At 43.7% G+C, this 12,510-nt stretch overlaps 1 protein-coding gene across 4 annotated transcripts in view; it reads left to right on the forward strand.

The window, feature by feature from the left end:
• SYTL3 (synaptotagmin like 3) overlaps positions 1–12,510 on the forward strand; it is a 94,162-nt gene that overhangs the window by 29,195 nt on the left and 52,457 nt on the right. For all 4 annotated transcript variants that reach the window (XM_060419302.1, XM_060419303.1, XM_012183194.4 and 1 more), the window contains one exon: positions 1,896–1,960. In XM_060419302.1, the coding sequence (XP_060275285.1) occupies positions 1,896–1,960 (65 nt within the window). The remainder of the gene's footprint in view (positions 1–1,895; positions 1,961–12,510) is intronic.

Below are 12,510 nucleotides of genomic sequence, written 5' to 3' on the forward strand. Positions count from 1 at the left end.
TGTCTTACGTACCAGAGGGGAAACTTCTGTGGAGTTGCTATGTTCTTCTTCACGTGTTTTGTGTCAGTAGGTTTGATATCTGAGTTCCTGATTTATGGGTGAAAATGTTTCCCCTTTTCTCTCACAATGGGTCGCAGCTGCATGTTCCATATGTTTTCGGCTCTGAACGATAGTGACTGACAATCAAAATTCTGTTGCTGGAATTCACGCATGCTCTGTGTGGGTTTTCCCTTTTCTAGACACTAAGCATTGGGAGTAATCATTTGCGTCTTAATCAGAGAATATAATAGCTGCTAACAAGAAGGGGGGAGAAGGCAATGGCACCCCACTCCAGTACTTTTGCCTGGAAAATCCCATGGATGGAGGAGCCTGGAAGGCTGCAGTCCATGAGGTCTCTAAGAGTCGGACACGACCGAGCAACTTCACTTTCACTTTTCACTTTCATGCATTGGAGAAGGAAATGGCAACTCACTCCAGTGTTCTTGCCTGGAGAATCCCAGGGATGGGGGAGCCTGGTGGGCTGCCGTCTGTGGGGTTGCACAGAGTTGGCCACGACTGAAGCGACTTAGCAGCAGCAGCAGCAACAAGAAGGGGAGGAAGTTGGTTGATGTCTTCTGACAACTACTAAAGTTCCACAGAGAAGATAGGCTACTTAAAAAATGTAGATTGGCATATATTTGTGAATTGACTGCACTTATAAGCATTAATTTAAAACAATCCATTTGAGTTCATCTATAGCCTGAAAGTACTTAATGGAGAATGTATTTCAGAAAGTATACTTTATAGAACAGAATTTGACATAAGTTGAAGTTTTAATTTTCCTTAAACTTGCATAACCTAGGAATTGGTACTTCTTTTTATAGCTGATGATTTTAATGGTGTCAATCATTTATAGTGTCTGTGTGTTTAACTTCTTATATCCTGAAAGGCTATTGACAATTCTGCCTTTCTGAGGCTCTATGAAGTTGAGGGCGGTTTCTTCAGAAGTTTGAAAACTTGGAAGCTATTAAGAGCTAACATCCTCTGGAAGCTAACATGCTTTGGGACGTCAGTTTCAAGCAGTGGCCAAACAAAGTCCCCGCACTGCTCTGCCTATGAGTAGGACAGGAGGGGATATAGGGACGTAGACATGCCCAGGGAGCTGCCATCAGACTGGCCGCCCAGCAAGAGGTCACTTCCGCTGTCTCTCAAGTGGTCCCCAAATCTTCAGTGAAGCCCTTTGATCCATGTCCCAGACTTCAGGTCTTCCCAGGAACCTTCTCAGGTGAATCCACTCTGCTGGCTCTTGGTAAATGTTGTGGTTAATTCAAACTAACCTCACCATAACTCAAGGATAATCTCGCTTAGCTGAATAGACAACACTGGATTTCTCTGATTATCCTTCATGCCATTGTTCCCCACCATAAACGTGATAAACTGGTCATTTTGATGGCGATTTTGTTTCTCCCTGTATATTTATTGTGTATGTGTTAAACACGTATGTTAATATGTATGTATTACATGGACTTACAGGGTAAAATATACCCAAGTAGAAACTCCAGCTTTGTAGCTCATTTCGATCTTATCTTTGTATTTATTTTTTACTTTTTATTTTTATTGAAGTATAGTTGATTTATAATGTATTTGTTTCAGGTGTGTAGTAAAGTGATTCAGTTTGATATATAATATTCCTTTTCAGAATAGCAATATAATATTCCTCTTGTAGCTTTGCTGCTTTCCAGTCAACTCACTTAATCTCTGTGGGAAATCTGTATAGTTAGGGATCTGGGCCAGAAATTTGAACTCTGAGCTCTTTTGCTAGAGTAATATTTTGATACTATCTCCCTGCTCGGTATGAGCCAAGTACAGCACCACCCACATCGCTCTCTGAGGCTTCCTTTCTGCTTGTTTTTCAGAAATGTGAAAATAAAAACTGGAGACTGGTTTTTCGAGGAACGAGCCAAGAAATTTCCAACTGAAGGTAAATGCTCTTAAAATGTTTGCTGAAGTGAAGTGTATTCCTAGTTTAAAAATATTTAGTGGTAAGGCTTTTGAATATGAAAAACTTAGAGAGGTATGGTATATGGGCTTCTGTCTGGACGGTCCTCCTGCTCCCTTGTCTGAGTGTTCCTGTCTTCGGCCCTCAGTTCCCGTTGTCCACCACCTTTGCTTGTGGGGCTCCCCTCTGTACCCCCACTTTCCCCAGCTCTAACCCCGCTAGAGCCTGCCTGTTCTCTGTGAAGTTCCCCTGACCTCTGCCCTGGGAGTGATGTCTCCTTCCTCCCAAACACCAGTTTGGGCATCTCTCCCATAACCGTTAAAAGTGCCCTGTACTATATCATCACTGATGCCCTTCTTTCTCTCCATCAGCAGACACTCTGCTTTTAAAATCCTGTTAGCTCCTTACAGCCCCAAACCTTGTTTATGATAATTGATCAAAATGATGGAGTGAATCACTGAAGACCACGATGAGAGAATTGTGTTAGAATTTAACATATTCTGGTGACTCTGATGTAAGCACATGTGATTATCTGCGTCGAGTGTGTGTATGGTCTCCGCACCCCAGATGTCTTTAAAAGCACTAGCCAAGTTGGTATAAGGGTGTCTTTAGTAGCTGGGCGTCAAGGCCGTGGAGAGAACAGGATACGCTTTGGTTATAGAAGTGTCATGTGAGAGGATGCGGGCTGGGCAGATGAGAGGATAACTTAGCAGGCAGAGGTGCACTCACACGTGGTCAGGATAGAGCACAGAGCTGTGCCCCCGACCTGGGCGTGGAGGCGATGATCTCGGGTTGCCCCGGCCTGTGGAGGCTTGGAGCTGGTTTTCAGTTCCCGGCTAGAGACGGAAGTTAGGCTGCAGCAGCGAGAGCCCTGAATCCCAGCCGCCAGACCCCCGGGGCCAGTGACCAGGCCTTGGCCTGCCAGCTGTGTAGAGATGTGTTTCCACAGAGAGACAGAAAGCAACGGAACAAAGTGTCTGAAAGGAGGAAAAAGGGTGCGTGTGGATACACACACACGGTCTCTGAGTTGTGCCCGTGTGACAGTTTGAATCACTTGAAAGATTGAAGGCAGGAGGAGAAGGGGGCGACACAGGATGAGCTGGTTGGATGGCATCACTGACTCCATGGACGTGAGTTTGAGCAGGCTCTGGGAAGTATTGAGAGGCAAGGAAGCCCGACGTGCTGCTGTCCATGGGGTCACACAGAATCAGACACGACTGAGCGACTGAACAACAGCACCGTATCGGGCGTGTCTTCCAGGTTTCCTGTGGCCAGTCGTCCTGCTTGCCTGGTTCTGAGTCAGTTTCTGTGTTTATCTCAGGGTCCTCCCGTGTGTGCACACATCTCTTAGCCAAGATGGAGTCTAGCGAAGAGGCCTCTGGGTAGTTGACCTCACTTACCACGAGGTGACACCCCCTCCCTGTTTGGCCGCCAAGGAGCCTTTCTGCACGTGTGTAGTCAGGAAGGTCTCCTGGACTCCGAGAATGAGGAACATGTGGTCTTTTATCTCCTACCTGGGCAGCAGGACTTAGCTCTTCTCTCGCTCCTCCTCTTGAGACGAACTCTGGCTGTTCAGCCTGGGGCCCGTCTGCCTCCTGTCTCAGTGACATGGGTGCCACCCTCCTCTGTGACGTGTGACCGTGGGGAGTGCACACACGGAGCCTGGGCTGACCTAGAGGGGGTGGGGTGGCTGCAAACACTGCGTGTGTTCAGGGGGAGACAGTCACAATCTGAGGTGGAGAAGTAAGCTGTTTAGCCTTAGCGAAAGTGCGTGCATGTTGACAGATAAAGGCAGTCATTCGTCTAGAGTGTTGATGCTCTGCTTTTATTTTAATGAAAGCACCTTGAACTGAGGTTTAGCTGGTGGCAAATTCTCCCCTGGGTTACATTCCTGACTCTGCTTATTGAAAAAAAAAGTGACGTTTCTGCCGAATTTACTAGAAATCTGGAGGAATGAGTAACAGTGATGGGACTGTTCAAGCCGAAAAAAAAAAGTAGCACATGTGTATGAGTTTTGTCTAGACCTGTGTTTCTCCATCCTTTTTTCATTAGTGTCCTCTTTCCAGCCTACAAACAGCCTTATCAACACTTTGTTTCCCAAATATTACCCATTCATGAGAGTTTAATAGCCCAGATATGTTGCATAGCTATATATGCATGGAAAGTTTGTCTCTGTGTATGGAAACCTTTTGGAGCAGACCACAAACTCTTGCGATATCCAAGGTTTTTTTCATCCTCCAGGCAATGTTTGCTCCTTGAGGGCCATCAGCCTGTGTCTACACGGTACACCGTCTAAGCAAGCATGGCCACCTGGAGTCTTCTTGTTTATTGCTTTGTTCCTTGAAAGTATCTTTTGGTTGGAAGATGTAGGGTCTTCTTCAGGTGGTATATAGGTTCTCATTTTTTTTCACTCCTAGTCCTAGTTCATAAATAATAGGTCTTTAGGGAGTGAAGTTTCTGTTATTTCTCAAAACCAATTCAGTGAAGACATCCTGGAATTCTTTTTAGTATGTTATTGGCAGTTGTGGTATCATTATTTCAGGTAGGGAAGTTGATTTGCAGGCCAGACCATGTGTGTGAATGTGTGTGTGCACGTGTGTGTGCGTGTGTGTGCACGTGTGTGCATGTGTGTGTGTGCACGCACATGTTGCTGCCTCATCTTTTCAGCATTCTTCCTCTTCTAAGTGAGGAGAAGTAGGTCAATCCACCGGGATAACCTAAGAGCTAAAAAAGGGAAGAGGAAAGAAGTGATACCAACTTCCTGGGTTTCTCTTCCTTGTCCAGCGACTTTTCCACCAGAACGAAACCATCAGTAAGAAAAAAAAAAAGAATAATGCAAGTCAGCCTAAGCATGAATCATCCTTTTCAATTTGTGTCGTTTTCCCCAAAGCAGGATGCAAAAGAGAAAGCGGATCTTTCCTTCTCTGCAATGCGTCCTCAAGTGCTGAGATGCCTCCTCTTCCTGGGGCCTGATTGTAGTGGAGTTGGGCTCAGAAGGCGTGGAGAGAGGAAGAGAAGCGCCACATTGTGGAGGGGGGGTCGTAAGGAAGACTGTGTGCCTGACCACAGGTGGGCGGGACAAGACAGGTTGGCAAGGGGGTGGCTGCAAGGTTATCTGGACAGGCAGGAACTCCAGCTCACCTGTCCGTGCCCCTAAAAGAGACTGAACTGAGTTGGGGCTCGCCATCAGATGAGGGCCAGGTAGGAAAACAGGCCACGCACTGATTTGAAGAGACGGAGTTGAGGGACTCAGTTAGAGAGGTGTTATTGGAGGGCCTGGAAAAGCAGAGAGAGACCAGTGAGGGAGCCACAGAGATGTGGCTGCGGGGGGCAGACCCGGCCAGGCCGCCTGCCGCATGGATCTGATGGAGACCAGGGTGAGGCCCCTCCTCCTCGCTCCCTCTCTGGGTGCTGTGCTCAGTCGCTCAGTCGTGTCCAACTCTCTGTGACCCCACGGACTGGAGCCCGCCAGGCTCCTCTGTCCATGGGATTCTCCAGGCAAGAACACTGGAGTGGGTGCCAAGCCCTCCTCCAGGGGACCTTCCCAACCCAGGGATCAAACCCATGTCTCCTGCATGGCAGGCGGAATTTTGCTGTCTGAGCCCCCAGGGAACCCAAGAATACTGGAGTGGGTAGCCTATCCCTTCTCCAGGGGATCTTCCCGACCCAGGAATCTTTACCTGGCGGATCCTTTACCTGCTGAACTACCAGGGAAGCCCTTCCTCTCCCTGCTGGGCCCTACTAGGGAATCTAAGCTCCCGATGTGTTTGAGAAACAGTGGTTCTGCATATTACCTAGTGTGTTTGTTGTAACAGTGTGAACTCAGCTGTCTCCAACCTTCAAAATCCTAAGTGGAAGCTAGGAAAACAAGAGGGTGGCTTAAACCTCAAAAGGGGATGAGACGGCTCAAACCAGTGCCTCTTTCTGGCATTAATTTTCTATTACCGGATAAAAAATTGCTCCCGGACTTAGTGGGTTAAAACAATATTATCACTTCGTATGATTTCTGTCTTCAGCTGAAGGCTTGCCTGGGGCTGGAGGATCAGCTTTCTGGGGGCTCACATGCTTACCTGGCCGGTTACTGCTGCTGGTGGTGAGGGATGGGGTTCCTCCACCCCTGGACCCCTCCAGTAGGCTCCTGAGGGTCCCCACAACATGGCAGCTGGCTTCCCATGGGGCAAGGGACACAAAACAGACCAAAGCAGAGCCCTGCATTACCTTTTCATATTAAAAAAATGTTGTGATGAAATATTAAATTAACCATTTTAGCCATGTTTAGCTACCATCACTACCATCCTTCTCCAGAATTTATCATCCCGCGCTCTCCCCTCTCAAAGCCCCTCATCACATCTACTCTATTTCCTATTTTCTGTCTCCGTCAGTATCTTTTACGGTCAAGAGTTAGAAGTCACCGACCCTGTGCGTGTGGGCGCACATACAGACCAAGCAATTTTTTTAATGTGTTAATGATCAGACTGAATATATAGGCTTTTGCCTTTTAAAATTCAACTTAGCATAAACATGTCCTTATGCTCTTATAAGACTTCTTCCAACATACACTGATGACTGAGTAAAATACATCAGATGAATGTACTACCATTTGTTAACTTGTTCCCTCTTGTCTGCGAGTGTATCACTGTAGTCAAATTGTCATATTACAGATAACTCTGCAGTGAATATCCTATACAGGTATCTTGGCATCTGTGTTCATTAGATTCTTAGAGGGAGAATGACTGGTCAGAAGTGTGAACCCTTGAGATGCCTGATGTGTTTTGCCAGATTCCACTCTGGGAAACACGCGTGCATTCACGTGACCCCGGCATGTTCAGGCCCAAGAACGGACCCGTCGTCACCCTCTGGCCCCCATTAAATCATCCTATCTCTTGAACGCGATTCCAAGTTACATTTGTGATTTTGTTCTGAATGTAAACTTAAGATGCATTCATTTAAAAAATTAAACGATAAAGAAAAACATAACCATGTTAAAAATACCTCACCCTGACAACTGTCTACCTTTAGTGCGTATCATTTCTGTTCTTTGAATATATGTATCCATGCTTGAGTGTGTACTTATAACTGTGTAACTATATATACACGTTTAAAAGAGCATTTAGACTAAACCATAAGGAATTGATGCTCTTGGGTTAAAAATTAAAAATTGAGTAGAGGCAGTTTCATGAGAGTAGAGCTGATATGTTTGTCTCTCTTGGAATGTGGCGGTATTTATTTAACCAAATTGCTACTGTTATAAAGTTAGGGAATTTCTAGTTTTGCTGTTACAATTTTGGGAGTTTGTAATATTATTAAAATAGTTTAAATAATATAAAAAATAATAAAAGTGCAGTGAACATGCTTGTAGATAAATCTTTGGCATGTCTCTGAGGATTTCTAGAAGCAGAAGGAAAAGATGAAAGGTTGGGGACATTGCCTTCAGAAAGGGTGTACCCGTCTCACAGGACGAATTGTCCTTAAAAACAAACAGCTTTGTCGCTTGTAAAACCACATTGGTAGTCCAAAGTAGCCGCTTGCTGTTTCCTTTGCATTCTTGTAATGACTAATGGGGTTGAATGTTGTTCTTCATGGTAAGGGTATTGGCCCTTTACGTCATGATGGTTGCAAACGTATCTTTATGTTTTCTGACATGCAAACTTTTTTTTCCCCTTGTCAATCGTCAGATCTGCCTTTTCCTGTGTAATTTCTTTTATGCTTCGAGAGCCCTTCCTCCCCCTGCCATTGGTTATATAACCATCCATATTTACTTTCTTCTAACTTTATGGCTTATTTGCATTCAACAGTTAATGCATCAGGAAGCCAGCTCTAATGTAATTCTCCCAAACATCAGTTTTGTCTGTACAATCTGCCCCACCGTCAGTCTCCTTCCCGTGGGCTTGTAACCCAGGGCCATTGAGTCACACAGCTCTGGGTGCTGCTCACCTTGGACCCCAGCTGGAGCCCCGAGGGGTTGACCATGTGGATGTCACAGCCAGGCTTTGAATTCTTTGAGGGCTGGAGCGGTGAGCAAATGAAGCAAGGACCGAGCTGTTTGGAGGTGAAAGGTGCTGCTGTACGCAGTAGTATCCGTTACCAGTGGTGGCACTGAGTAGGCGGCTAAGAGTGAAAACTTAGGGTTCTTTTCCTTGTTGGCATTCAGAAACTCGCAGCTACCTTTAATGTCCGTTGGAGTAATTCCAGGAATCGTTATTCCCTCTGTCACCCCATTTCCTTCTCAGATGCTTTTTACTCACCTCTCTTAATGGTATTATTGGATACGTACCACTTAAGATAAACATTTCCCAGATTTCCTTGAGATCAGACAAGGTGTAAGTAATAACCCAATAAAGAGTAATAAGTATTAAGTGTGGTAGTTTATGCTAACTTTCCAACCATTAAAAAGATTTAAAAACAAAAAATATCAGCCGCCATTCTCCATTTTGCAGGGAGAGAATATGAAAAGTATTTTAAATATCTTGTTTTCCTTAAATTTTTTTTCCTGCTTATAGACTGGCTTTTTTTCTCTAAGATTTCGTAATTTGATATAGTTGTGTTGTCTTAAAACAATTCCTTAAATGCCACAGTCACAGTTCGTCTGTGGTGTATCAAAGTGATCAAAACACACAGACGTTCAAGGACAGTCTTTAGGCAGCTGCCTGTGGTTCTGGTATCGTTAGCTCAGGCATCGGGCAGCCTCTGTGCAGAGGGCTTTAATGTGGCATCCAAGGCCCCTGCTCCAGGGTCAGCTAAGCGCTATTTCATATTAAATTCAAAGTTCCTGATTCGGTGGGATCAAGCGAGGCCCAAGAGTATATACAGACATCTCTAGATAACTGAGAGGGTTTTGGTCCAGTATCCCTTGGGTACCAAGAACTGAGGATACTCAAATCCCTAATGTGCAGTGGTATAGCATTTGCATATAACCTATACAGGTATTCCCATATACTTATAAGGAATCTAAAGATGATTTAAACACCTAGTGCTATGTAAATACTATGTAAATAGTCACCAGTGTGCTGCAAATTCAAAAGTTTTGCTTTTTGGAACTTTCTGGAATTTTTGTGTTTTGAAAATTTTCCACCTAAGGTTGATTGAACACAGATGTGGAACCTGTGGACAAGGGGACCGACTATATTTAAGAAGTCCCCAAGTAATTCTTCTTACGCACTTTAAAGTTTGAGAGGCAGTGGTGAAGTAGCACATTTAATGAACAATGGTGATGAACTTTTCTAGACCGTTAGTAACTGGAAAACAAACTGAAACTCGTCTTTACTTTTTGGCATCTGCCAAGCGTATGAAGACAACGCCCTCTTCCGGCTCCTTATTGTATGGGCACATGTTTTACCTTTTTCTTTTCAATTTTTTTTTAAACTTTATTTTATATTGGGGTATTGTTGTGACAGTTTCAGGTGAACAGGGAAGGGACCCAGCCATACATATAAATGTGTCCATTCTCCCCCAAACCCCCTCCTATTCAGGCTGCCGGTTAACACTGAGCAGAGTTCCATGTGGTATATAGTAAGTAAGTAAGTCCTTGAAGGTGATCCATTTTAAATATAGCAGTGTGCACGTGTTTTTAATTTTTTACAGCCATGACTTGTTATTTGAGCTTAAAATCAGAAAGCTCACGACGCTAATACTTTTTAAAACTAATACTTTTCAAGTTTAAAAATGGTCAAATGTGATGTATAAACAATATATTGTGCTTTTGACTCTATTGTTGATAATTGGGGAAATCATGTAGGAAGGCTGCTCCGATAGCAGAGCCTCTGTTAATGGTCTTGGGGATCCACTATACGACTACCCAGGATTCCCTCACAATTGTGAAGGGAAATAGTTTTTCACTCCCCTTCTCAGTGGAGAATGTGATTTAGCTCTTGTGTGACTTTTCAGAGTTTTATTCTTGGATGTGGTCCATCTGATCTGAGGGCCATCCTGACAGCATCCGACTTGCTGTGAGGGCCTGAAACACTCAGGCCAGTGAATTAAAAGAAGTGGGTGCCGGTAAACATGCGGAGACTATCAGAAGGCCTGCCTTTGTTGCCTCTGTGTTGGCTGGTTCAGTAAAGCCCTTGCCTCACAGTTTAAGAGGATTCTACAAGGACGATTCCATCAAGTTTTCTATAAGTTACAAATGCAGTATCTAGTGCTTACTTTCTTGAGTGTGTCTTTATGGAATTCTGTTTATTTTCAGGTATACAATTTTGCATATGCCTTTGTCTTAAAGAAAATGTGGCATCTTACAACGAATATTTTCTCCTTCCTACTCTCTTTAGGAGAAAAAGACAAAATCGATACCCACGAAAGTGTGCTGAGACGATTTTCAGAAGTAAATTTCCCTGATTGGATTGCTTGTCACATCCCTGACAGATTTTTGGACTGGCCCCTTTAAACCAGTTAGAACAGAAGCTATCAAGTCAGATTATGATTAATGCAGTGAAGTAAGAGCTTGACCTTCAGACATTTTGTTTCCACCCTGTGTTTCTAGGTGATAATCTTTCGGGGGTATGTTCTTGAATTTAGTCATTTTTTATTTCATGGTGCCTTTGGCTTTGTCCACAGCGGCAACTCAAAAATTGAATTGTTTAGACTGTGCAGGTTTCTTTGAAACCATCAATTCACCCCAGATATATATATATGTATCTCAAATATTCACAAAGAGACTAGAGTTTTCTTGCTGCTTTCTGGGCCCCAGTGGTCCTCCCAGGACCATTGCTGTGTGTTCGTCTTTCCCACACCCTCCACGCTCTGTCCGCCACCTCCTCACAGTGAGACCATCTACGTAGCCCACATCTTTGGTCCCAATTGTCAAGACCAACTTGCCATCCATCATCATTTTTCCTATTTAAATGAACACAATGGGAAACCAAGGTGAAATATTTGAACTGAGTGATTTCTGAATTAAGAATTCATACGTGGTACATAGATACACAATGGAATATTACTCAGCCATAAAAAGAGACAAAAATGTGTCATTTGTAGAGATGTGGATGGATCTAGAGACTGCCGTACACAGTGAAGTCAGACAGAAGAAAACAAATATCATATATTAATGCATATATGTGGAATTTGGATGAGTGCTACAGATGAGCCTATTCGTAGGGCCAGAGTAGAAACAGCAAATGTAGGGGACAGGCACGTGGGCGCCAAGGGAGAAAAAGGTGATGGGGTGGGATGAATGGGGATTTGGGGACTGACGTACATACATTACTGTGTATAAAATAGATAACTATGAGAATCTACTGTATAGCTCAGAGAACTCTACTCAGTGCTCTGTGGTGAACTGCATGGGAAGGGAATTTTAAAAAGAGGGGATACACACACACACACACACACACACACTTATAGCTGATTAACTTTGCTCTACTGTAGAAACACACATTGTAAAGTAGCTATACTCCAATAAAAGTTAATTTTTAAAAAAAGAACTCATATGTTTGCATGTTTAGACCAGACTACTGATTAGGGTAATTTCCAGGGAGTATCCTGACAATTAGACATTGAACTATTTATATGAATACATTTTTTAAGAGGCCAGACACATATATACTTAAACAATAAATCATTTTAAATTGCAAATTCCTCATTCACTTTTTCATTGTTGTAAAATATGCATAATACAAAATTTACTATTTTAACTAAAGTGTACAGTTCCATCAGTTCAGTCGCTCAGTCGTATCTGACTCTTTGTGACCCCATGGACTGGCCTCCCTGTCTATCACCAGCTCCCAGAGCTTGCTCAAACTCATGTCCATCAAGTCAGTGATGCCATCCAACCGTCTCGTCCTCTGTCGTCCCCTTCTCCTCCTGCCTTCAATCTTTCCCAGCTTCAGGATCTATTCCAATGAGTCAGTTCTTTGCATCAGGTGGCCAAAGTATTGGAGCTTCAGCATCAGTCCTTTCAATGAATATTCAGGACTCATTTCCTTTAGGATGGGCTGGTTGGATCTCCTTGCACTTCAAGGGATTCTCAAGAGTCCCGCCCATACCACAGTTCAAAAGCATCAATTCTTTAGCGCTCAGCTTTCCTTATGGTCCATCTCTCACATCTGTTCATGAGTACTGGAAAAACCATAGCTTTGCCTAGATGGTCCTTTGTCGGGAAAGTAATGTCTCTGCTTTTTAAAATGCTGTCTAGTTTGATCATAGCTTTTCTTCCAAAGAGCAAGTCTTTTATTTCCTGGGTGCAATCACCATCTGCAGTGATTTTGGAGCCCAAGAAAGTAAAGTCTGTCACTGTTTGCATTGTTTCCCCATCTATTTGCCATGAAGTGATGGGACCAGATGCCGTGATCTTAGTTTTTTGAAGGATGAGTTTTAAGCCAGCTTTTTGACTGTCCTCTTTCACTTTCATCAAGAAGCTCTTTAGTTCTTCTTCACTTTATCCCATAAGGGTGGTGTCATCTGCATATCTGAGGTTATTGTTATTTCTCCTGGCAATTTTGATTCCAGCTTGAGCTTCATCCAGCCTGGCATTTCACATGATGTACTCTACATGGAAGTTAAATAAGCAGGATGACAATATACAGTCTTGACGTACT

Source organism: Ovis aries, chromosome 8 (genome assembly GCF_016772045.2).
Source record: "Ovis aries strain OAR_USU_Benz2616 breed Rambouillet chromosome 8, ARS-UI_Ramb_v3.0, whole genome shotgun sequence".
Classification (NCBI taxonomy): domain Eukaryota; kingdom Metazoa; phylum Chordata; class Mammalia; order Artiodactyla; family Bovidae; genus Ovis; species Ovis aries.